This window comes from Myotis davidii, unplaced genomic scaffold (genome assembly GCF_000327345.1).
Source record: "Myotis davidii unplaced genomic scaffold, ASM32734v1 scaffold37, whole genome shotgun sequence".
NCBI lineage: Eukaryota > Metazoa > Chordata > Mammalia > Chiroptera > Vespertilionidae > Myotis > Myotis davidii.
The window spans coordinates 3,000,144-3,024,205 of record NW_006289395.1 but is presented as its reverse complement, the minus strand read 5'-3'; the positions used below and the strand labels follow the sequence as shown (position 1 = coordinate 3,024,205).

General features: G+C 53.5%; 1 protein-coding gene across 1 annotated transcript; it reads left to right on the top strand.

The window, feature by feature from the left end:
* Positions 1-451: 451 nt before the first annotated feature.
* LOC102758743 (myosin-3) lies at positions 452-24,062 on the top strand. Its single transcript, XM_015562542.1, has 37 exons — positions 452-2,962; positions 4,529-4,672; positions 5,122-5,278; positions 5,991-6,018; positions 6,360-6,468; positions 7,041-7,133; positions 7,852-7,915; positions 7,993-8,091; positions 8,881-9,204; positions 9,616-9,734; positions 9,821-9,970; positions 10,691-10,861; positions 10,955-11,261; positions 11,378-11,448; positions 12,275-12,362; positions 12,443-12,560; positions 13,420-13,543; positions 13,631-13,767; positions 13,858-14,113; positions 14,531-14,773; positions 14,863-15,039; positions 15,162-15,307; positions 15,414-15,504; positions 15,907-16,296; positions 16,390-16,516; positions 17,571-17,689; positions 17,850-18,046; positions 18,649-18,832; positions 19,474-19,639; positions 20,118-20,409; positions 20,692-20,731; positions 21,590-21,859; positions 21,936-22,061; positions 22,921-23,091; positions 23,171-23,275; positions 23,423-23,518; positions 23,608-24,062. The coding sequence occupies exons 1-37, from the start codon at positions 2,759-2,761 to the stop codon at positions 23,839-23,841; spliced, it is 5,937 nt and encodes a 1,978-aa protein (XP_015418028.1). The 5' UTR covers positions 452-2,758; the 3' UTR covers positions 23,842-24,062.

Sequence of the window (24,062 nt, the reverse complement as noted above, 5' to 3'; positions counted from 1 at the left end):
GCTCCCGAGGAAAGCTGACTTCATGCTCCGGGGACAGTGGCCTGAGCACGCGGTGCACAGCCCGAGCCCGTGGCCACGCGGAGCAGGGGTGGCAGGTGCGGAGGACAGTTTGGGAGGAAGAGTGGGGTTGGGGAGGGGGCGCAGCGGCCCCCCACTTACTGCCTCCGGAGCCAGTGAGCATTCCTGAGACAATACGTGTTCTTTCCAGCTCATCCAAAAATAAATGCAGCTCTCTGCCCGGCTGTGGGGATTAGCTCTGGCTGGGGGATGGCTGGACCAACAAGGGCTCCTCCTGGTCCCCCAAAGCTGGCTAATAATACACGGCTAAGCCATCTGACCCGGTGATCCCGGGAGGAACCCAACCAGCAGAGGACCCAGCTAGCCCCTGAGGACTGCTGCCCTTGAAGCAACAAGAGGTTCTCTTCTTTGATATTTTTCTCTCTCTGGGGCCAGCACACAGTAGGTGTCTCATTAATGTCCCCACACCTCTTTGAGTAACCTCCATACCTGGCTTGGTAAGGGCGGGAGCAGGCAGTCCTTATTCTTAAGTGGGGACCATTGACACACAGCTCTCTTTCGCATTAACAACCAACGCTTGCCCACTGGCTGCTCCCAAGGATTTGATCAGAAAACGTGGGGTAAAACAAGCGAAAAGTAGAATGGCACGGACGAAAGCTTCAACTAAACCCTTGCTCTTCTCTGAGGCTTTTTTTTCCAATCCTGATTTAGCAACAACCACACTTGTAAGACACCCCCACACCCTCCCGTGCTCTGCAGGCCACCGCTGTCCCCCGGCCCCCCGCCTAGGCCAGCAGCTGGTTTTTCCGAATCGGTCATACGTCTTGGTAACAACAGGGCCTTCACAGCTGTTGCTGGGAACACTAGCGGGTGGGATAGCGCCCAGCACTAATTTACTGGTCCTACTGGTGCTTGAGAAACGATCACATTGATATGCTGCTAGTGAAACGGAAAGGTGCACAGGGAAAGGAGAAGAGGGCGGAGCGGGGAGGGAGGGAAGGAGAATTACTCCTGTTGCTGTTGTTCCTCGCATAAGTTTTATAATCACACAGTCCTGTGTTGTGAGAAAAGTCTACTCAAATCTCCAGGAGGATGGGAACGTTTTCAGTTTCGTTCATTCTCCTGTAAGATGAGGTTTCTGCGGCCAGTCTGACTGCTCTGTCCTGGGCAGGGCTCCCCTGATGTCACAGCTGGTAGCTGCCTGCGCGGTGGTCCGGCAGGGCCTCCCCAGCCAGGCTGGTCCGTCACGTCGCCAGCCCCAAGTTCAGCAAAAGGCATCCCAAACTCCCAACCTTCTATAGTTGGAAGAATGGCTATAATCCTGCTCATTTCTATATATACCTTTCCCCTGGCAGCGACGCCAAAAAAATGGGAGGCAGGAGCTGCTTCTCAGCCGGTGGTGTGGTCATTCTCTTTCCAAATATAGAGAAGGAATGAGCCAGGGGGGTCAGTGGGGCCTATAAAAGCGCAGCCAGCAGCAGCCCCTCGTAGCTGCTCTCGTGGGCGGAGGTAAGTCACAGCCCTCTGGCATGGCTCTCGCCTCGGTGTGGCCGGGCCTTGCCTGGCTTTGCTAAGGAACTGTTAGATGTGAAGGACAGGTCCTCCTCCCACCTCCCCTCCCCATCACGGGCAGGATCCCTGGACTCTCCATGACCTCGGCCTGTCCAGCGGGGTGACGCTCTCCCTTTGCCTCTCTGAGTGGTGCAGGGACCACGGGATGCGGTGCCTTCCTGGACTCTCTCCTTCCCCACCTACATGTGTGCCTGTCACATGTCCTGTCCTCCCAAGACCAACCACACTGTCCGGGTGTCAGTCTGCCGGTCTTAGAGATTTCTCCCTGCCCCAGGCCTAGAACCACAAGCTTTTAGACAGAGATGCTGTTTTACTGTCCACTTCTAATGGGAGGCATTGCAGACTGAACAACGGCCCAGAGTGGGCTGGTAAGGGCCAGGTTGGGGGTAGTGGGGCTTTTACTACCTTAATGGCTTACGTGTGGGTCCTGTCCCATCTGCTCCTCCAGCTTGTCTCCGGGGTAAGTTATTAGTCCTTTCTCCTTATTTACCTAATTTATCAAGAGCTGAATTGAAGCTGGACCGGACGCTGCCAGGTGCCCTGAGCTTTCCTCTCACGTTCTTTGCAGGTCTGATTTCCCGGGCTGCTGCGGCCTCATTGTCTGTCCTGTGTCTGTGACTCTCGGGTGAGAATTCTGGCCACGTCCCTGGCTGGCGGGAACCTGGGAGCTCAGACCAGGACAGGGAGGCTGGGAGGAACGGAGGGGCAGCACTTAGGAGGCCTCCCGAAGGATGAGAGGTCAGACGGGGCTGCTGTTCTCAGCAACTGGAGGAAGCCCCGCGGCTTTCCTTGAGGGAGAGGGGGTGGCCACCTTCGTTCAAAATGGTCCCAAAGTTCCTCAGCTATTTGTGACTGAGCAGGATCCCTTTGAAGAACGGCCTTTGTGTTTTATGGTGTTTATTCTAAAGCTTCCCTGGGCAACACCTGGGTTTTAAAGGAAGTGAGGTCCCGAGGGGCTGGGCTCACCTCTAGTTCCCTCAGCCAGCCGAGCCTCAGATGACGAGGAGACGGGTTACAAGCTCCGCTGATTTTCCCAGCACTTAGGTCTGTGGGTGGGGCTCCTGGGACCGAGCACAGCCTGTCCGGAGCCATCGTAGAGCAGAGGCGGGCAGGCCGGGGGCCTGCTGGGAGGCAGCGGCTCACGGTGGCTTGCCTTGCAGCTGGCGCCATGAGCAGCGACACTGAAATGGAAGTGTTCGGCATGGCCGCTCCCTTCCTCCGCAAGTCAGAAAAGGAGAGGATCGAGGCGCAGAACCAGCCCTTTGATGCCAAAACCTACTGCTTTGTGGTCGACTCGAAGGAAGAGTACGCCAAGGGGAAAATTAAGAGTACCCAGGATGGGAAGGTCACGGTGGAAACCGAAGACAACCGTGTAAGCCCCGCCCAGGCCCGTATGGCCTCCTGGCTCTCCGCCTGCTCCTCCCGGCCTGGTCCATGCATCGCCCCGCCCGGCCCTGCCCTGCCCCAGGTGGCCCTGGCGCCAGTGCGCCTCTCACAGCCTCACTGAGAGCTTCCTTGGCGAAAGCACAGCACATGCCGGTGCAGGCGGGAGACCTGACGCGGCTGATGAGAGCAGTCAGTGCCCACGCGGCTCTAAGTCAGAGGGCCCGGATCTGTGCATCCCGAGGGCATGGGCCTGGGAGCCCAGGAGTAGGCAGGCCCGTTTAGAACACTCTCCTTTGGTAGCTTAGGTTTGCCCCTGATTCTTCTAGCAACAGCTGTCTCCCCAAGAAAGTAAGGAAAGTGGGTGAGGGGCCCTAGCCGACCACAGCTCAGTGTGAAACCGCAGCCTCCCATGTCTCATGAGCAGGCAGCCCGCAGGCCTAGGCCATGCGCGAGTGTTAAAAGGAATGCTGGACGTCAATAATTTCTGGAATCAAGACCAGAATCTAGAAGAATCTGGAATGTTCCAAAAAAGTTAAAGGTAAAGACAGGAAAAATAAAATCTGAAAGAGAAAAGGGGAAGAATAGCATCTACTGTAGGTGTCCACACCCAAGTAGGGAGTGACTGATGTAGAAAGGCATTGAAAGTGCCCCTCAGGGCTGCAGGCCCGCCCTCCCGCGGGGCTCTCTGTATTGCTGATAATGGAGCTGAGCTTTCCTGGAGCTGGGCTCGCAGAGCGGCAGGAAAGACGGGGCCAGCGTGAAGGATGACCATCTAAGACAAGCCGTCCATCTGGCTGCACAGGGGCCGAGGGAAGCTCTGCAGGAAAGGCAGGTGTCCACTGCCTTGTCCAGAGAGGACCAGAGCAGGAGTCATGTTCAAAGGTCTCAGAGAGAGGAGGTGGGCAGGGCAGGGGCAGGAGCGGCTCTGTGCCCAGGAAGCCTGCGGGCACGGGTCAGCCTTCTCCTCCCGGGAACCGCAGACACAAGCTAGGGGCTGGAACCAAACTCTGCCTCATGGTCCCCTAACCTGGCGTGAGAGGTGGAGGAGGGAGGAGGTGGAGCATGGGGGGGTGGTGGTGAAGGGGCCAGCTTCAGACCCTGCTCAGGGGCTGGACAGCTGCTCTGAGAGCCCTGGGTATGGTGATGCTGGGGGCCAGCCTGCTGCTCTAGTGCCACCTCCTCTCCTCCATCCTGGTCTCAGGGACGGTACACACGCCATTCTGAGTAAACAGGAAGGAGCCCGCAGTGGGGTCCTGCTGGGGTCCTGTGGGGAGTTCCTCGCTACTCCCGCTGTCCCCGCACCTGCCCAGAGGCCCCGCCCTCGCCTCCAGGCTTTGGCAGAGGCCCCGCCCCAGCCCTGCGTGGCAGAACCAAGTCTCCCGCTGCCAGCACCCTCGCCACCTGCCCCCCACCGTGTCTCCCTCGCTGCCAGCGGGCGTTTTCCTTGGCGCTCGCTCCGGACCGCGGCTCACCAGCCTCTTCGCGGGAGACATGTCCGCAGGGGGCACCCGCGCAGAGACCCGTGGTGAGCACCGCGCCTCTCCCCTTCCAGACCCTGGTGGTCAAGCCGGAGGACGTGTACGCCATGAACCCGCCCAAGTTCGACCGGATCGAGGACATGGCCATGCTGACGCACCTGAACGAGCCGGCCGTGCTGTACAACCTCAAGGACCGCTACACGTCCTGGATGATCTACGTCTGTGCCGGGCGCCCCGGGGCTGTGGGTTGGGGCGGGTGGGGGGAGAGGCCTGTGCGGGGATGGGATCTGGAGAGATTCCTGTTTGACTTAGCTGTTGAACAAAAGACGGGAAATGGAACCAAGAAGAGGAAAGGGGGAAGAGAAGCTGGAAGATGAGAAAGCGAGGATGAACGGGACAGGAAGGAGAGGGGCCGGAGGAAGGAGGGCGGAGCAGGAGGAGCCAGCGGGGAGCAGGAACCCCAGGCTTTGGGTCTCAGCTGTCACTCACCAGCTGTGGGCGGTCCAGCCACGCCCCTGCTTGAATCTCAGGGGCCTCACCTACAAACAGAAATTACATGTTTCCTCCTTTACTAATTTATTGTAAAAAAAAAAAAAAAGTGAAAAAATAACAAAGGCAGAGGTTTTATATACATACACATGCATATATACTTTTAACCCTCCCACAGACCTACTCGGGCCTCTTCTGTGTCACCGTCAACCCCTACAAGTGGCTGCCGGTGTATAATGCAGAGGTGGTGTCTGCCTACCGAGGCAAAAAGCGCCAGGAGGCCCCGCCCCACATCTTCTCCATCTCTGACAACGCCTATCAGTTCATGCTGACTGGTAGGTTTCTGGGAGGAAGCCTGGAGTGGTGAGCAGGCACTGGACAGGGCTCCCGAGGAGCACCACGTGGTCCTGAGCCTGCCCTATTCGGCCTGTGACCTCCAGCACAAAGGAGAGACCGGGAAAGATGCTTAAAGAGCAGAAAGGGGCCAGTTCTCCGAGCCCCAGCAAGCCCTGGTGGGAAGTGTGCATTTAATGCAAGTATTGGTTAAACCCCGTGAAACTAAGATTTCTATGGGCCAAAACATTATTGACAATCTCATACGGTTCAACCCAATACAATCAGAAGCCACTGCCCTGGACACGCCACTGGCTGGTTTTAAGCAGGGGCTTAACCCCTCTGAGCCTCATTCTCCAGCTCCCACATTGGACTAAACCAGTGGTCAGCAAACTGCGGCTTGAGAGCCACATGCGGCTCTTTGGCCCCTTGACTGTGGCTCTTCCACAAAACACTGACTTCTGCGCATGGGCCACAAAGTTTTTATCGCACTGTACATGCGCGCCCGCACGTGGTATTTTGTGGAAGAGCCACACTCAAGGAGCCAAAGAGCCGCATGTGGCTCGTGAGCCGCAGTTTGCCGACCACTGGACTAAACTAACTGCGAGAGGGCAGAGGAACTGTGCATTGAACCGTGACTGCTTGAGAGGTGGGGCAAAGGGGGAAGCTCTTTATATATTGCCATCAGCTCCGTTTTATTTTTGCTTTTGGCAGATCGTGAAAACCAGTCCATCCTGATCACGTAAGTGTCCGGGCGCAGGGCAGTGTCAAAGCCGTGGCTGCTGTCCCCGGGGCAGAAGGCAGCGGCGCCACGTGCTCTGTTCTGTCCACTGGAAAGTATTGAGAACAAAGTCCAAGCGAAAGATCGACGTGGGGCGGGCGGGAGATACGTGGGAGGCCTCAGAGCACTGGGTTGCCCATCCCTGGGTCAGCTCAGCCGTGGGCTTCCCTGGGCCTCCGCCTCTCTGTGTGGTGCACGTGTGTCTGACGTGGCTCCGAGTATGTCCTGGCCTCCATGCGGCATCTTGGAGAGACCGTCTATGCTAACAGAACTGGTTTCTCTCTCTCTCTCTCTCCCAACAGCGGAGAATCCGGGGCAGGGAAGACTGTGAACACCAAGAGGGTCATCCAGTACTTTGCAACAATTGCAGCGACTGGGGACCTGGCCAAGAAGAAAGACTCCAAAATGAAGGTGAGGAGAGGAGCTGCGTTTCCATGGCTACCCGTTGTCTTAACTTCCCGGTGAGGGCACAGAGGCGAGCAGGCCAGGAGTTAACCCCGAAGGACAGCAGCATCTTAGGTGGCCTGTGCAGGGCTGATGGCACAGGACCAGACCCTGTCACTGTTCTGGAAAGGGCGGCTCTGAGGAAGGTCTGCTGGGAGCATTGAGGGAGCTCCTTCTTTTATGGCAGAATCCATCCTCCCTCTCGAGAGAACTGCAGCGTGTACTCCCTTTCTAAATGAAAACATTACAACGGTTAGAAGTGAACCAGACACCCTAACTGACTGGAGAGTCAAGGAATGCGGTATTAAAAGAACTTCAGGCCAAGTCCCTCACTATAGACACAGAGCAGCGTGGCAAACGGGTGCTGAGTGAGGCGTGCTGTTGATTTGCTTAGGCCTCAGTTGGCAAGGGGGAGGGAGGGACTGGCTGTGCCCTGACTGCCAGGCACAGGGACAGGCAGGAGCGATGCGGGGGGCGGGGGGGGGGAAGCATTGCTTACCGCCGTTCTGCGGCTCCTTCCTCCCCTGCCCCGTGCCCAGGGAACTCTGGAAGACCAAATCATCAGTGCCAACCCGCTGCTGGAGGCTTTCGGGAACGCCAAGACCGTGAGGAACGACAACTCCTCCCGCTTTGTGAGTCCGAGTCCGGATACGCTGCGGCTTTCTCTGCGGCTTATGAGATAAGCAAGGTCCCGTCCTCACAGAGGTTACAGTCGGAGGGAAGAGACAGTGAAAGAACAAAACAAATCAGCAAGATGATTTCCGATAATGATACATTCGTATAAAGTTCAACAAGCAGGGCCTGTGATCGGGTAATGGGGCAGGGTCTCCTTCAACAGTGTTGGCAGGGGAGGCCTCTAGGTGGGGGAGGGGGGGCCGTGAACCCTGAGCTCTGCAGGGTGAGGAGGAACAAAGGACAACACAAGACTCTGACATAGGAGGGGGCCTGCTGGTAGGGGAACAGCTGCAGAGAGCTGGGCAGGGGGCGCCCATGAGGTGAGGGGAGAGGCAGAGAGACCTGTCACATAGGTACCTGTAGACCCTGAGGAGGAGTTTGGATTCCACACAGGAAGCTCCGGAAGGATTCTACAGGCAGGGAAGTGACATGGTTTGATTTGCATCTAGAAAAAGACCAGTCTCTTACCTTGTTGGCTGCACGTGTGGGGTGGTTTGGAGGGAGCGTGGGATAGAGGAATGGGGAGGAAGGCACATCATCTGGAAAGAGGAGGAGGGAGGAAGAGGAGGACATAAGTAATTTCTAGCCACAGGGAATAAGGCTCCTATCACCTGGCCCAGGAGGCTGCTGGGACGCTTGGAGCCATGGTAAACGCTGGGCTCCCTGTCCCCACAGGGCAAGTTCATCCGAATCCATTTCGGCACCACGGGGAAGCTGGCCTCTGCAGATATTGAAACTTGTAAGTAGATGCTCGGGACCGGATGTCTCAGGGAGGTGGGGGGCAGCTTGGAACACAGTGCTGTGTTGTGTTCGCAGATCTGCTGGAGAAATCAAGAGTGACTTTCCAGCTGAAGGCTGAGAGAAGCTACCACATCTTCTACCAGATTCTTTCCAACAAGAAGCCGGAGCTCATAGGTGAGCAAGTCCCCAGCGGGGCTGGTCTTTCAGGCACTTCGGCTCTGACATCGCTGGTCCAGGTAGAGCCGCACCTATATACATAGGGGACTCCGCAGACAGCAAAGTTTGTTTTCAAAATGAGATGTAGGTATATTGACAGTGACGTGCCCATTTGAAAAAAACAAAACAAAACAAAACAAATCCGATGGGCAGCAACAGATGAACTCACTACTGAACTCAGCGCTGGTTTATAAAAGCCTTTTGAGCAGCTAAACATTTAATTGACATGTAGCGCCCTCTTGTGTTCGAGCGCAGAAACCCATCTTTCACCAAATGCTGTGAGGCCTGTGGAGCGTCCCTGCCCTTTGTTCTGCACCTACAGGGGCCTGTGCACACGCTCCTCCACGCCCTTTGGCTGTGTGTGCTCAGCCTTCTGGTCCCAAGCCTGGGAACAGGCCGCAGCTTTTCAACCTGTGCTCCCCTCCCCCAGACTCCGCCAGCTTCCCTTTTCCCTGCTCTGAACCTACTTCACTAAGCGCCATTTGCAAGCAGAGCAAGACTTTAAATACTGCCCTCTGCCTGGGTTCCTCCTCTGCACTGCACGGGCCGGCTGCACTGTCTTCCCCGCACACTTTATATCCAGGCAGAGCCTGAGCACCGAGAGGCTGTTGAGAGATCTCTAACTAACTCTAAATCCAATTTGGGCTCCAGCAGTAAGAGTTTCAAACCTGAACGTAGGAGGAGCTCAAACCCACTGGTGGATGTTCTCTTCGAATCTATGCGACCTCCTCTAACTACTCATTTCAGAGCTGCTGCTGATTACGACCAACCCTTACGACTACCCGTTCATCAGCCAGGGCGAGATCCTGGTGGCCAGCATTGACGATGCGGAGGAGCTGCTGGCCACGGATGTAAGTAGAACAGAGAGAGGTGCGGGTGCTGGTCCTGGCCCCTGGGCTCAGCCGGCTGACGTGCCCTTCTTTCCATGGCAGAGTGCCATTGACATCCTGGGCTTCACTGCAGAGGAGAAGTCCGGGATCTACAAGCTCACGGGCGCCGTGATGCACTATGGGAACATGAAGTTCAAGCAGAAGCAGCGGGAGGAGCAGGCGGAGCCCGACGGCACCGAAGGTACAAAGTCACCGAGACGGGGTGCAAGCCAAGCATGTCAAACTCATGGCCAGTGGGCCGCATGCCGTGAGTTTGACATGCTTGGTGTAAGCCAAGGTCGGTGGGTGTTCGACTGAGGCTGTTTGAACCTCTCCAGGGCTCAGATGCCTGTAGGCACTGGTAGCACCGTGTTTGCCGAACGGCTAGAATGGCCCGGTTTCAGCTGCAATGAGCAGTGATCGGAGCTTTCTGGAACCCCTCTGCCTTTCAGACAATCTCAGTGGCTGCAGGTAGCCGTTTAGAGATACGAAAAGTAAAACCCCCCCGAGACAAACGGAGCCACCTCTGCAGCATCTGGATGACTTTCAAAGCGTCTCTTCTTCGTTGCCAACTTCAGGGCTTCCCTTTGAACCGTCTTTCTTCTCTTGGCAGTGGCTGACAAGACAGCCTACCTGATGGGCCTGAACTCCTCAGACCTCCTGAAAGCCCTGTGCTTCCCCCGGGTGAAAGTCGGGAATGAGTACGTGACCAAAGGTCAAACGGTGGACCAGGTAGGCGGCCCTTCGGGGCGGGGCGGGGAAGGGATGCGGGTCCAGGGCGGCCGCTGCCGGCAGGCTCACGCTGGTCTTGCCCACAGGTCCACCATGCTGTGAACGCCCTCTCCAAGTCAGTTTACGAAAAGCTGTTTCTGTGGATGGTCACGCGCATCAACCAGCAGCTGGACACGAAGCTGCCCAGACAGCACTTCATTGGGGTTTTGGACATCGCTGGCTTCGAGATCTTCGAGGTTTGCGTTGCTCGTGCTTTCATGCGGCCCGTGTGAGGGGATTGGTTCCCATGATTCTGTAGGGGCGATGTTGAGGTGGCCGCCTTGTCACAGCATCACATCTTGTAGGAAAACTGACGGAGGGTGAATCAAGCAGAAGAGAATGTGAGGAGGGTTTGTATGATTTTAAGAGGGGTTGTATTGCTTTAAGGGAGGGGAATATTTGTGTCAAGTACAATTTTAAAGGCTTAGCCCAATGAATAAAAAAATATCTCAAATGCAATTACTGACTTAGGGAGAGCCAAGCAAATAATTTGATAATAAGCCAATCATGCAATATTTTACATAAATATCCTCCTAGCATAGCGCCATTCATCGAAGTGTATACTGGTGTCTACCAGATAGAAGACATGCAGGTAAATAAAAGATGAGCTTGCAGTCTGTAGAGGAAGATGAGAAGTGTATCGGGCGCACTGGAGAGTAACTCCAAAATAAGACTGTGGTGGGCGCACAGGCGAGGCCCCGGCCCTGGGAGCTCAGGAGAGGGAGACACACCTGCTAGACGGAGGTGCAGAGGAGACTCCAAACAGGAGGCATGGCCTGAGCTCGGCCCTGGAGACTGTGACCATCTCTGAAAGCGCAATGAGCTGGCGGGAGCCGAGCAACGAGGGGGGCGGGGGATGGGTCTTTGCCTTAGAAAGAGGTCTAACTTTTCACACGAACATTGCATTTTGGTGTCAGTACAACAGCCTGGAGCAGCTGTGCATCAACTTCACCAACGAGAAACTGCAACAGTTTTTCAACCACCACATGTTCGTGCTGGAGCAGGAGGAGTACAAGAAGGAAGGCATCGAGTGGACGTTCATCGACTTCGGGATGGACCTGGCTGCCTGCATCGAGCTCATCGAGAAGGTATCCTGTCTGTCCACTCTGGCCTCTCCTCGCACCCTCCGCTGTTCACCACCGCAGCACTTGTTTACCCACCTGCATTTCGCCCTAATCTAGCCCATGGGCATCTTCTCCATCCTGGAGGAGGAGTGCATGTTCCCCAAGGCCACAGACACCTCCTTCAAGAACAAGCTGCATGACCAGCACCTGGGCAAGTCCAGCAATTTCCAGAAGCCCAAGGTCGTCAAAGGCAAGGCCGAGGCCCACTTCTCGCTGGTGCACTACGCGGGCACCGTGGACTACAGCGTCTCGGGCTGGCTGGAGAAGAACAAGGACCCCCTGAACGAGACCGTGGTCGGGCTGTACCAGAAGTCCTCCAACAGGCTCCTGGCTCACCTCTACGCCACCTTTGCTACCACGGACGGTAACCGACTCCCCAGAGTGCCCTGTAGTCATGCCTCCTCCTTCCAGTTCAGCCCACAGGACCCCCAAATCCCTAGCGGCCTGCTAACAAGCGCGCGCCAACGTCATTTCTTCCAGCTGACAGCGGGAAGAAGAAAGTTGCCAAGAAGAAGGGCTCGTCCTTCCAAACTGTCTCTGCCCTTTTCAGGGTAAGGAAGACACGCGTTGATCTGCTTGTAGCTGGTTTGAGTCATTGCAACATGAGCAATGCAGAGATTCTAAACCGGTTTATTCGAGAACAGCAGTGTGGTCTTAATCTGGTCGCTGTCACTTGGTGAGGTGCTGGTGTGATGATGTGTAAGGGAGGTCTGACCGAGGTAGGACTGGAACTTAGGGATCATTTGGTTCTGTAACTAGCTGGGCTGGCTGGCCTGGGAGTGGGTCCTCCACATGAATTTTCTCACTTGCCCGAAGGACACGGGCAGGAGCACCTCATTCACCCAGGGGGCTGCTACATCTCTTGCATTGATTTCAGTGGGCATTTTCTATTTCCTAGTCTCTGGCCCGCTGTGAAACAAAAAACGATTATTATATAAGGTTGTGGGTTTTTGTTTTTTTTTTAAAATATATTTTTATTGATTTTTCACAGAGAGGAAGGGAGAGAGATAGAGAGTCAGAAACATCGATGAGAGAGATACATCGATCAGCCGCCTCCTGCACATCTCCCACCGGGGATGTGCCCGCAACCCAGATACATGCCCTCGACCGGAATCGAACCCGGGACCCCTCAGTCCGCAGGCCGACACTCTATCCACTGAGCCAAACTGGTTTCGGCAAGGTTGTGGGTTTTGTGTGTGTGTGTGTGTTTTGCCTACTCCTCTAGCCATAGGACTATTAAAAGCAAGAGTTAAATAGTTCCATCATTCTTCAGAATCCATGATAAGTTTAAAATATGCATCTTACTTTTCATTACAATATTTCTCTGTGTTTGTAAAAGTCTACAGTAAGCTGTCAAATTTAACCTTTTTCTTTCAGGAAAACCTGAACAAGCTAATGTCCAATTTAAGAACTACGCACCCTCACTTTGTGCGCTGTATAATTCCCAACGAAACCAAAACCCCAGGTGAGACAGCGGCGGCTCTCTGGGTGCGGCCGGTCTCCGGAAATGCTGTGCAGAGCTGACATCCTTGCTTCCTCCCTCAGGGGCCATGGAGCACAGCCTGGTCCTGCACCAGCTGCGCTGTAACGGGGTTCTGGAGGGCATCCGCATCTGCCGGAAGGGCTTCCCCAACCGCATTCTCTACGGGGATTTTAAACAGAGGTGTGTCATAAATATTCTACACGATTCTTTTTTTAAAAATATATTTTATTGATTTTTTTACAGAGAGGAAGGGAGAGGGATAGAGAGTTAGAAACATCGATGAGAGAGGAGCATCGATCAGCTGCCTCCTGCACATTCCCTACTGGGGATGTGCCCGCAACCAAGGTACATGCCCTTGACCGGAATCGAACCTGGGACCCTTGGGTCTGCAGGCCGACGCTCTATCCACTGAGCCAAACCGGCTAGGGCTCTACATGATTCTTGATAAGATGTGCACATACTGGAAATTGAGAGAGAGAAATACTGATGAAAAAAACACTTCAACAGAACAGTTAGGGACCTTCCGTATAATATGAATAACCTTCCACGTGACCACAGTGTACATCCTTCCTCCATGTTTTCTCAGGAGCTTATCTGATGAGCATATGGCAGAAAGCACCTGGACTGGGGATCGGGAGGCCGAGCCTCTAGGCCAGTGATGACGAACCTATGACATGCGTGTCAGAGGTGACACGCGAACTCATTTTTTGGGTTGATTTTTCTTTGTTAAATGGCATTTAAATATTAACATAAATATCAAAAATATAAGCCTTTGTTTTACTATGGTTGCAAATATCAAAAAATTTCTATATGTGACACAGCACCCGAGTTAAGTTAGGGTTTTTCAAAATGCTGACACGCCGAGCTCAAAAGGTTCGCCATCACTGCTCTAGGCCGTGACCCAGCATGTGACTATGACGGCTTTCTTTCTCTTTCTGGACCTTGGCTTTCTTCACAGGAAGAGAGACTGAACTGGATGGTTTCCGAGGTCAGTGATTTTGCTAATAGTCTCTGATGGCTTCTGTGTCTGCAATGGCAGATACCGCGTGCTGAATGCCAGTGCGATCCCAGAGGGACAGTTCATCGACAGCAAGAAGGCTTGTGAGAAGCTGCTGGCCTCCATCGACATTGACCACACGCAGTACAAATTCGGACACACCAAGGTGAGCCTCCGTCCTGACAGCTGCTGGCCTTGAGTGCCTGGTCGACCTCCGCAGACACGGACCCACGCCGGCCTTCTCCCCTCTAAGGTGTTCTTCAAAGCCGGCTTGCTGGGAACCCTGGAAGAAATGCGCGATGACCGCCTGGCCAAACTGATCACTCGGACGCAGGCTGTGTGCAGAGGGTTTCTCATGCGCGTGGAATTCCAGAAGATGGTGCAGAGAAGGTGAGTGGGGTCTGTATTCAGACATGAGGTCTTCTGAGGATGTTGGGGGGGGGGTGTCTCTCTGAGAAATAACCAATATTTTGTTTTTAGGGAGTCCATCTTCTGCATCCAGTACAATGTCCGCGCCTTCATGAACGTCAAGCACTGGCCCTGGATGAAGCTCTTCTTCAAGATCAAGCCCCTCCTCAAGAGCGCGGAGACCGAGAAGGAGATGGCCACCATGAAGGAGGAGTTCCAGAAGACCAAGGAGGAGCTGGCCAGGTCGGAGGCGAAGAGGAAGGAGCTGGAGGAGAAGCTGGTGACTCTCGTCCAAGAGAAGAATGACCTGCTGCTCCAAGTGCAGGCTGTATGTGTTCAGAAATCTTTCTGTTCTCACTTTTCTTCTAGAATCGATTTTTTAAAAAAATATATTTTATTGATTTTTTACAGAGAGGAAGGGAGAGAGATAGAGAGTTAGAAACATCGATGAGAGAGAAACATCGATCAGCTGCCTCCTGCACACTCCCTACTGGGGATGTGCCCGCAACCCAGGTACATGCCCTTGACCGGAATCGAACCTGGGACCCTTCAGTCCACAGACCGACGCTCTGTCCACTGAGCCAAACCGGTTTCGGCATAGAATCGATTATTTAAGAAAACTAGAATTTTGGTGGAAGTTTTGCTTTTCGGTTCAGATGCTTCATAAAGAGCTTCACCTATAACAAAATACTGGAATGTCACACGCCTCATCTCATTAAAGCACATCATGATTCTTTCCTTAAAGGAATGTGAAAACTTGCTGGATGCCGAGGAAAGGTGTGATCAGCTGATCAAAGCCAAATTCCAGCTGGAGGCTAAAATCAAGGAGGTGACCGAGAGAGCCGAGGATGAGGAGGAGATCAATGCTGAGCTGACGGCCAAGAAGAGGAAACTGGAGGACGAATGTTCAGAACTGAAGAAAGACATCGATGACCTTGAGCTGACACTGGCCAAGGTTGAAAAGGAGAAGCATGCCACAGAGAACAAGGTACTCTCTTTGTGGGTCTTTCCCGTATGATGTTGTCATTGCAAACCAAGCTGTATCTCTTCTTACAGTTGCTTGTGGCTTCTTTGTAGGTTAAAAACCTGACTGAGGAGCTGGCTGGGTTGGATGAAACCATCGCAAAGTTAACCAGGGAGAAGAAGGCCCTCCAGGAGGCCCACCAGCAGACCCTGGACGACCTCCAAGCTGAAGAAGACAAAGTCAATTCTTTGAGTAAAACCAAGAGCAAACTGGAACAGCAAGTCGATGATGTGAGTAAACGCTGCTAGTTGGCAGGCCTAGAACTTCAGGGCTGAAAGAGCTGCCCTCCCCCCTCCCCAACCCTCTGGCGCAAAAGCATTTGTTCTCAAAAAGGAAATGATGCCTTTTGCAGCTGGAAAACTCCCTAGAGCAAGAAAAAAAGCTCCGGGTAGACCTGGAACGGAACAAAAGGAAGCTGGAGGGAGACTTGAAGCTTGCCCACGAGTCCATATCGGATCTGGAGAATGACAAGCAACAGCTGGATGAAAGGCTCAAGAAGTATGCGCTCAAACCACTGGTTTCAGTTTTGCAACTTACTGAGTGATTTACATTCTGCAAGTTAACTGGTATTTTGTCTTCACACATTCTCCATTTCCCTCCACAGGAAGGATTTTGAATATAGTCAACTGCAGAGCAAAGTGGAAGATGAGCAGACCCTGGGCCTCCAGTTTCAGAAGAAAATCAAAGAGCTCCAGGTAGGAGGTGTTTGGGATTTCTCTTTTACATGCCGGCCACTCCCAGTGCACTGGGTGTTCTGTGCTACGAGCCATTTTGAGCCAGTGATCATGCCATGGGCCTGCCTGCCTCAGCGGTTTCCTTTCTGCTAGGTGCCAGCGCGTGTGAATAATGTTTTATATAATCTTAAGTAAAATCCATAATTGAAGTATTTGAGTCAAGAGTTCATTGGATGGGCAATATCCTGGGTTGATCACCGCGGGGTAAGGGCCATGTTGGTGCAGGAAAAGGTCACATTAAAGAAAATTAGCAATCTTCCTATCTCTCTGGGAGCGGTTCCAGAATTGGTTTATTAATGGGGGTGGAAACTAGCCTGCTCTTGGCATGCCGAGTGAGTGGCTCGGGGACTGACTGGCTCACAGGCTCGCATCGAGGAGCTGGAAGAAGAGATTGAGGCAGAGAGGGCGACTCGTGCAAAGGCAGAGAAGCAGCGCTGTGACTACGCCCGGGAACTGGAGGAGCTGAGTGAGCGGCTGGAGGAGGCGGGAGGCGTCACCTCCACCCAGATCGAGCTGAACAAGAAGCGGGAGGCCGAGTTCCTGAAACTGCGCCGGGACCTGGAGGAGGCCACCCTGCAGCACGAAGCCACGGCGGCCGCTCTGAGGAAGAAGCACGCAGACAGCGTGGCCGAGCTCGCCGAGCAGATAGACAACCTGCAGAGGGTCAAGCAGAAGCTGGAGAAGGAGAAGAGCGAGTTCAAACTGGAGATCGACGACCTCGCCAGCAACGTGGAGAGTGTGTCGAAATCCAAGGTACCCGGGCACAGTGCTTTGGATGCGAGAGACCTCTTGGGTCATTCAGATCTCAAGGCGGACTGACTTTTCTCCTCTTTCTCAATCCTGTAGGCAAATCTGGAGAAAATATGCCGCACTCTGGAGGATCAGCTAAGTGAGGCCAGGGGCAAGAACGAGGAGGCTCTGAGGAGCATGAGCGAGCTGACGGCACAGAAGTCTCGTCTTCAGACAGAGGCTGGTGAGCGGTGGGAGACGGGAGGGGCACCCCTCAGAGAGCCTAACAGGGGCCGCTGGGCAAAACAAAAGAGTCGACTTTGTTTGGGGGAGAATTGCTACAAAAGTACTTTTTCAGGAAAGAAACTATTGGAATAACCCAGAAAGAGAGCCGTTCAAAATATTCTGAAGGAGGAGAACAGAGTGCGAGTTCAGTAAGAACAAGAGAGAGAGGCAGGCCAGGAAGAGAAGGGACTCAAGCTGTCATGTGGTTGAAACTCTTTCAGAAGGAATAGAACCTGAGCTGAAAGAGGCCGAGAGGCAGAACTCGGGCTAGAAACCGAGCCCCAGGGCCTTCCTACTTCTTGCTGCACGTGTTTTCGGATCGTCTGTGATCAAGACAATAAGGAAAGGAACATGGCCACTTCGCATGGGCTGTTGGTGTGCACTAAATATTAGGGGCCATTATTGGGGGCTTTCCCTGGGAATCTGGCTTCCCCAGCCCTGGGCCTGCAGCCCATCATCACAGGTGGACCAATCCCTCACCAGCAGCCACAACAAGGCAGTGAAGACAGGAAGCTTAGTTGCCATTCCAAAATAACCTTTGGGTTCTAGAGTCCTAAAGCCTCTCACCCCCTCCTTTCTTCTCTTCCCTCCATATACATGCAAACCTGAACTTAGCATATTCATCCAGGAGACTGCCTTCAAATCGTTAGAGATAGCGAGTCCTTGGAAAAGCACTATTTCCCTTAATGACAAATCGACAAACAGCTGGAAACACCAGCCACTGGGAGTTCTGGAGGGAGTGTTTCCGTGTCCCTGGTCATGTCTGAATTTACACTTGTCCCCATGAGTTATGTTGACAGAGTCACTTCACATTTCTCGTCATTTACAACAATACTTACCAGGTCGGGCTTTCATTTTCCTTCTCACGGACTCACCGCTTCACCCCCAAGAAAGGACCACACCTTACCATTTACTCTCTCCCCAGATCTTCTTACAGCGCCTTACACACTGTAGGAACTTGCTAAGTGAATGAATTAATGGGTGCACTCATGAAACCTTTCTTCTGGGCACAGGGGAGCTGAGTCGTCAACTGGAAGAAAAGGAAAGTATAGTATCCCAGCTCTCTAGGAGCAAGCAAGCTTTCACCCAGCAAACCGAGGAGCTCAAGAGGCAGCTGGAGGAAGAGAACAAGGTACTATCCGAGCGAGGGCTTCTCTGAACTAGTTTTCAAGTACCACCGGGCAACTTTGTTCAGTAGGTGCCGAGAGGGGGAACAGCCTTGGATTGTGACATGCACACGGCATTAAAATATCAATCCCCCAGGGGCTCCTCTCTTTCTTAACCATTTTTAGGCCAAGAACGCCCTGGCCCACGCCCTGCAGTCCTCCCGCCACGACTGTGACCTGCTGCGGGAACAGTATGAGGAGGAGCAGGAAGCCAAGGCCGAGCTGCAGAGGGCGCTGTCCAAGGCCAACAGCGAGGTTGCCCAGTGGAGGACCAAGTACGAGACGGACGCCATCCAGCGCACGGAGGAGCTGGAGGAGGCCAAGTGCGCAACTCTATTTACCTTTAGAACTTGAACCCTTAAATGAGCGGTTCTCAACCTGTGGGTCGCCACCCCTTTGGGGGTCGAACGACCCTTTCATAGGGGTCGTCTAAGACCATCGGAAAACACATATATAATTACATATTGTTTTTGAGATTAATCATTATGCTTTAATTATGTTCAATTTGTAACAATGAAATTGGGGGTCACCACAACATGAGGAACTGTATGAAAGGGTCGCGGCATTAGGAAGGTTGAGAACCACTGTCTTAAATGATCATGTGATAGAGGGCACTGACTCTATAACTGCTAGGGAATGAACTTGTTTTGTGACTAGATGTCCCCCCATCTCACGCCTTTGCGTGCGGTGCTGTGCCATTGGAGGGACCCGCCATTGCGCATTTCCTAAGACAGGCCACTTGGATCTTGGCTAGAGGCAAGGCAGGCTGTGGGTCACTGATTTCCAGCAGCCAGGAGGCTCTCCTGAGCTTAGGAGAGCAAATGCACGTTTGAATCACAAGGTTAGTGATTCCAACATGATGAACAGTGATGTCCAAGAGGCTGGAAACTGAAACGGCATCTGCTGCTCTTTCCCATCCTCCAAGGAAAAAGCTCGCTCAGCGCCTTCAGGATTCCGAGGAACAGGTTGAGGCAGTGAATGCGAAGTGTGCTTCCTTGGAGAAGACCAAGCAGAGGCTGCAAGGGGAGGTCGAGGATCTGATGGTGGACGTGGAAAGAGCCAACTCCATGGCCGCAGCTCTGGACAAGAAGCAGAGGAACTTTGACAAGGTGCGGGGTCAGCCCTGTGCTGCCGAACACTATGATGCGGGGAATACCTGTGGTTGTGAGGAGGAGACTGGGTCCCCTCCTGTCCTGCTGCACAGGGTCCTGTGAGGTTGGGCCAGTCCCTGAACTTCACTGAGCTCTGGTTTCCTCCTCTGTAAAATGAAATGGGAGTGGGATGGGGCTGGAGTTCCTTTCAAACATTGGCAGTGGAGACAAACTCGTTTCTACAAACATCTGTCCCGCCCCCCGCTGGCCTATCTGGGTAGCTGACGCGCAGGAACAGACCCTGGGAACTAGGAGAAGCTGTCTGGGAGCCTCCTGCTGAGATGGCAGAAAGGTTGCGTTGAACCAAAGTTTTAATGAAATCTTTAAAAGTGCAGGCCCATTTCCATGTTAGGAAAAGGGTAATTATGCTCAGCTAATTCCTTCTCAGAGGATCCATTTGCTTTTTGGAGACAATCGTTACTGATCAGTTATGGATCTTGAATAAATCCACAGAACAAAAATCTTAGCTAGTCCACCAATGAAGAGCAAGGAGCTGGGCAAGAGACACACACCCCAACTCTGAGCTTTCCCTCAGGGTGGCATGTAGTTAGAAGCCGGGGGCGGAGCTAGTCAGCGGGCCACCTCCTTGCCTGTCCCAGGTGCTGGCTGAATGGAAAACGAAGTCCCAGGAGAGCCAGGCGGAGCTGGAGGCGGCCCTGAAGGAATCCCGCACCCTGAGCACCGAACTCTTCAAACTGAAAAACGCCTACGAAGAAGCCTTAGATCAGCTTGAAACTGTGAAACGAGAAAACAAGAACTTGGAGCGTAAGCAGTTTAAACCTCCTGAGACCTCCCTCTCCCAGCTGCCGAGTGTGTGCGGGAGAGGGTGCCGCAGGCTCGAAGAGTGTTCATGGGAGGGGCTATTTTGGGGTCTTTCTCTCTAGAACAGTGGTTCTCAACCTTCCTACTGCCCTGACCCTTTAATACAGTTCCTCATGTTGTGGTGACCCCCAATTTCATTGTTACAAATTGAACATAATTAAAGCATAGTGATGAATCACAAAAACAGTATGTAATTATATATGTGTTTTCCGATGGTCTTAGGCGACCCCTGTGAAAGGGTTGTTCGACCCCCAAAAGGGTAGCGACCCACAGGTTGAGAACCGCTGCTCTAGAGAATCTTATCTGTAGGAAACAGTGTCCTTAGAATTGAAATAAACTAGTGAAAAGGATTTAGTTGATGCCACCTGTCCGGGAACCCGTGCAGAGGGGTTCAAATGCATCACAACTCACTTCTTTGCAGAGGAGATAGCGGACCTCACAGAGCAAATTGCTGAGAATGGCAAAACCATCCATGAACAGGAGAAATCGAGAAAGCAGATCGAGCTGGAGAAGGCAGACATCCAGCTGGCTCTGGAGGAAGCGGAGGTGAGCGGACGCTGGGGTGGCACAGGCGCCATGAGGCCATGGTGGGTGCCACCCTGGCAGGCTAGCTGGTCCCACCGTCTTCATTTTTGCCTCTGTAGAACCCACAGTCTGAAATCTGCACCCGTCCTATCAAACAGTGTAACTGCGAGATTGAATGGGATAATACTGTGAATTGTTTTAAATGTATTGGGAAAGTCATTACACTTAAAATAGGTCTAAAAATGAGATTTTACAAAATCTTAGATGAGTTTAAAATATGCACAGGGTTTCCCGGCTGTGGTGGCCCAGTGGATTGAGCATTGTCCCATGGACCAAGGGGTCCTGGGTTTGAGTCCAGGTCAGGACACATGCTTGGATTGTAGCTCGATCCCCAGTGGGGGGCTTATGCCATGGTGGGTGCCACCCTGGCAGGCTAGCTGGTCCCACCGTCTTCATTTTTGCCTCTGTAGAACCCACAGTCTGAAATCTGCACCCGTCCTATCAAACAGTGTAACTGCGAGATTGAATGGGATAATACTGTGAATTGTTTTAAATGTATTGGGAAAATCATTACACTTAAAATAGGTCTAAAAATGAGATTTTACAAAATCTTAGATGAGTTTAAAATATGCACAAGGTTTCCTGGCTGTGGTGGCCCAGTGGATTGAGCATTGTTCCATGGACCAAGGGGTCCCAGGTTTGAGTCCAGGTCAGGACACATGCCTGGGTTGTAGGCTCGATCCCCAGTGTGGGGCGTGCAGGAGGCAGCCAAGCAATGATTCTCTATCATCATTGATGTTTCTCTCCCCCTCTGAAATCAATAAAAATGTATTAAAAAATATGATCATTTAATGTTATCATTTCTTGATGATATAACCTAAACAAATAATCAATAAAAATATATTTAAAAAAATATGCACAAGGTATTTTATGCTCCTAAGAAATATGATCATTGCCCTAGCCGGTTTGGCTCAATGGATAGAGCATCGGCCTGTGGACTGAAAGACCCCAGGTTCGATTTAGGTCAAGGGCATATGCCGGGATGTGGGCTTATCCCCAGTAGGGGGCGTGCAGGAGGCAGCCAATCAATGATTCTCTATCATCATTGATGTTTCTCTCCCTTCCTCTCTGAAATCAATAAAAATATATTAAAAAAAGAAATATGGTCATTCAATGTTATCATTTCCTGATGATATAACCTAAACAAATAGTAAGGAAACATTTCATTTCTGCACTGAAGATAAATGAGGGATTTTGAATTGCAGAGTCAGGGTTATGAACATTCCATTGAAGCTTTATCACCCAGAAGGGCAGTGTGGCAGGCATGGCGCCGTCTCCGGCACTCTTCCCGTGTTTTGTTCTTTAAAGGCTGCCCTTGAGCACGAAGAGGCCAAGATCCTCCGTTCCACGAGACCTTCCCTTTTCTCTGGCCAGGACACCCAGCTACACCTGGATGACGCCCTCCGGGGCCAGGAGGACCTGAAGGAGCAGCTGGCGATCGTGGAGCGCAGAGCCAACCTGCTGCAGGCCGAGGTGGAGGAGCTGCGGGCGTCGCTGGAGCAGACGGAGAGGGCGCGGAAGCTGGCGGAACAAGAGCTCCTGGACTCCAACGAGAGGGTGCAGCTGCTGCACGCCCAGGTGCGCGCAGGGAGGTGGGGAGACATGGGGCGACTCAGCCCCGGACGCCTGGGTAACCCCGCTCCTCTCACCCCAGAACACCAGCCTCATCCACACCAAGAAGAAGCTGGAGACAGACCTCATGCAGCTCCAGAGCGAGGTTGAAGATGCCAGCAGGGACGCAAGGAATGCGGAAGAGAAAGCAAAGAAGGCCATCACAGATGTGAGCTTCCCCCAGAGCCTGTGTGGCAGCCCTGACCGTGTCATCAAAGCCCCTGCCCTCTCCCAACCCCGCGACAGTTCCCCTGAGACAGGTGGGGCTCCCCCAGGGCACACGTGGGGTGCATTCTGCTCTGAAACCACTGCCCACCTCCCTCAAACTCAGCTGTCCTCTCCTGCACATTTAAAAGGTGGATTTGAGAAATACGGAGCACAGAAAAAAACAAAAAGACCGGGAAGGATTACATTCTGTCTCTTATGCCCAAGGGGACTATGCTCTTCTCTCCCTCCACATATGACTTATTCCACATATAAAAGTGAGATCGACAGCTGTCAATATCCACCACATTTCACCTCACATGAAGTCGGCGTGGCTCCCAGCAGCATCGCTTTCTGGGCTCAGATGTTTTAAACTCTGAGGCCACAGCGCCCACAGCGCCACCTGCTGCCTGAGGAGGACATTACCTTGCAACTATTTTGCTCTCCTGCGGGTTCAGGCACACCCGGATTCCCTAGAGGCCTTCCCTTAAGCTCCCTGCCCCCATACCGGTGATGCCAGGGAGCAAAGCAGCCTTCTCTACGTTTCAGATCCCTTTGAGAAAATATATTGGTGATTACGAGATAACAAAAGAATTTCCTTGGGTGGGCAAAGTTCCTAGGAAGACAGCATTTCTCAGCCAGTCCCCGAGGTTCCTCTCTGTGCCTGGTGCAGCCCATTTCATATTCCCTATGAAGGGCGGCTCATCACCTTACCCGCGGCCCTTTCCATTAGCGTGGCTCTGGTCCTCTGGCCGCCCAGGTTCGGGCAGCTCCCCGGCGCCTGACCCCTGCCTGCATCTTAGTGGCTGTGATTGGCTTTGCAGGCAGCCATGATGGCCGAGGAGCTGAAGAAGGAGCAGGACACCAGCGCCCACCTGGAGCGGATGAAGAAGAACCTGGAGCAGACGGTGAAGGACCTGCAGCACCGCCTGGATGAGGCTGAGCAGCTGGCCCTGAAGGGCGGGAAGAAGCAGATCCAGAAGCTGGAGACGCGGGTACTCGCCGCGCAGACAGCTTCCCAGCTCCGCCCGTTCGGGCTCCAGCCCCAGACTAACCCCCCAACCGTGTCCCCAGATCCGAGAGCTGGAGCTGGAGCTTGAAGGGGAGCAGAAGAAGAACGCCGAGTCCGTGAAGGGCCTGCGGAAATATGAGCGGCGGGTCAAGGAGCTAACTTACCAGGTGAGTGGGAAGGACACCGGGGCCTTTCTGCTCCGTAAAGCGCAACCGACACCTCGGTTCTGTCTTGGAGATACAGGAGGGCACGCTTCAGCCCCAGGAACCCGGCGGGACCTCACGCCGCTCTCCATGCCCTGTTCCCGTTTCTAGAGTGAAGAGGACAGGAAGAATGTGCTGCGACTGCAGGATCTGGTGGACAAGCTGCAAGTGAAAGTCAAGACCTACAAGAGGCAGGCGGAGGAGGCGGTAAGTCAGCCGCGTGCGGGGCTCAGAACAGCAGGGGGCGCTCAGGGGGGTGCACGGGGACCTTACCTGCCGGGGCGCTTTGGTTTCAGGATGAACAAGCCAACGCGCATCTCACCAAATTCCGAAAGGCTCAGCATGAGCTCGAGGAGGCTGAAGAGCGGGCCGATATTGCGGAGTCTCAAGTCAATAAGCTTCGCGCTAAGACCCGAGACTTCGCCCCCGGCAGGGTAGGTGGCTCCCCCTGCCGCGGCGAGAGGGAGGGCAGCAGATGCGTGCGGGACTCGCAGCCCCTGGTGACCTGGGAAGGACCCGCTGTGATGTAGACATTTTTGAACTGGAAGGGGCCTTAGGGAGCCCTCAGTGTTAGAGCTGTGGACCCTGGGTTCAGGAAGGGAAGGGGTTTGCCTAAGGTCGCAGAGCTGAGAACAGCCCCGCTAGAGCCCAGGTCTGAGTCGCACGGAAAGACACGCCATTCTGGGAAGGAAGGAGAGGTTCCCCCTGAGACCTTTCAGTGCCCTCTGCTGGCACCGTCCTCAGTCGCGTT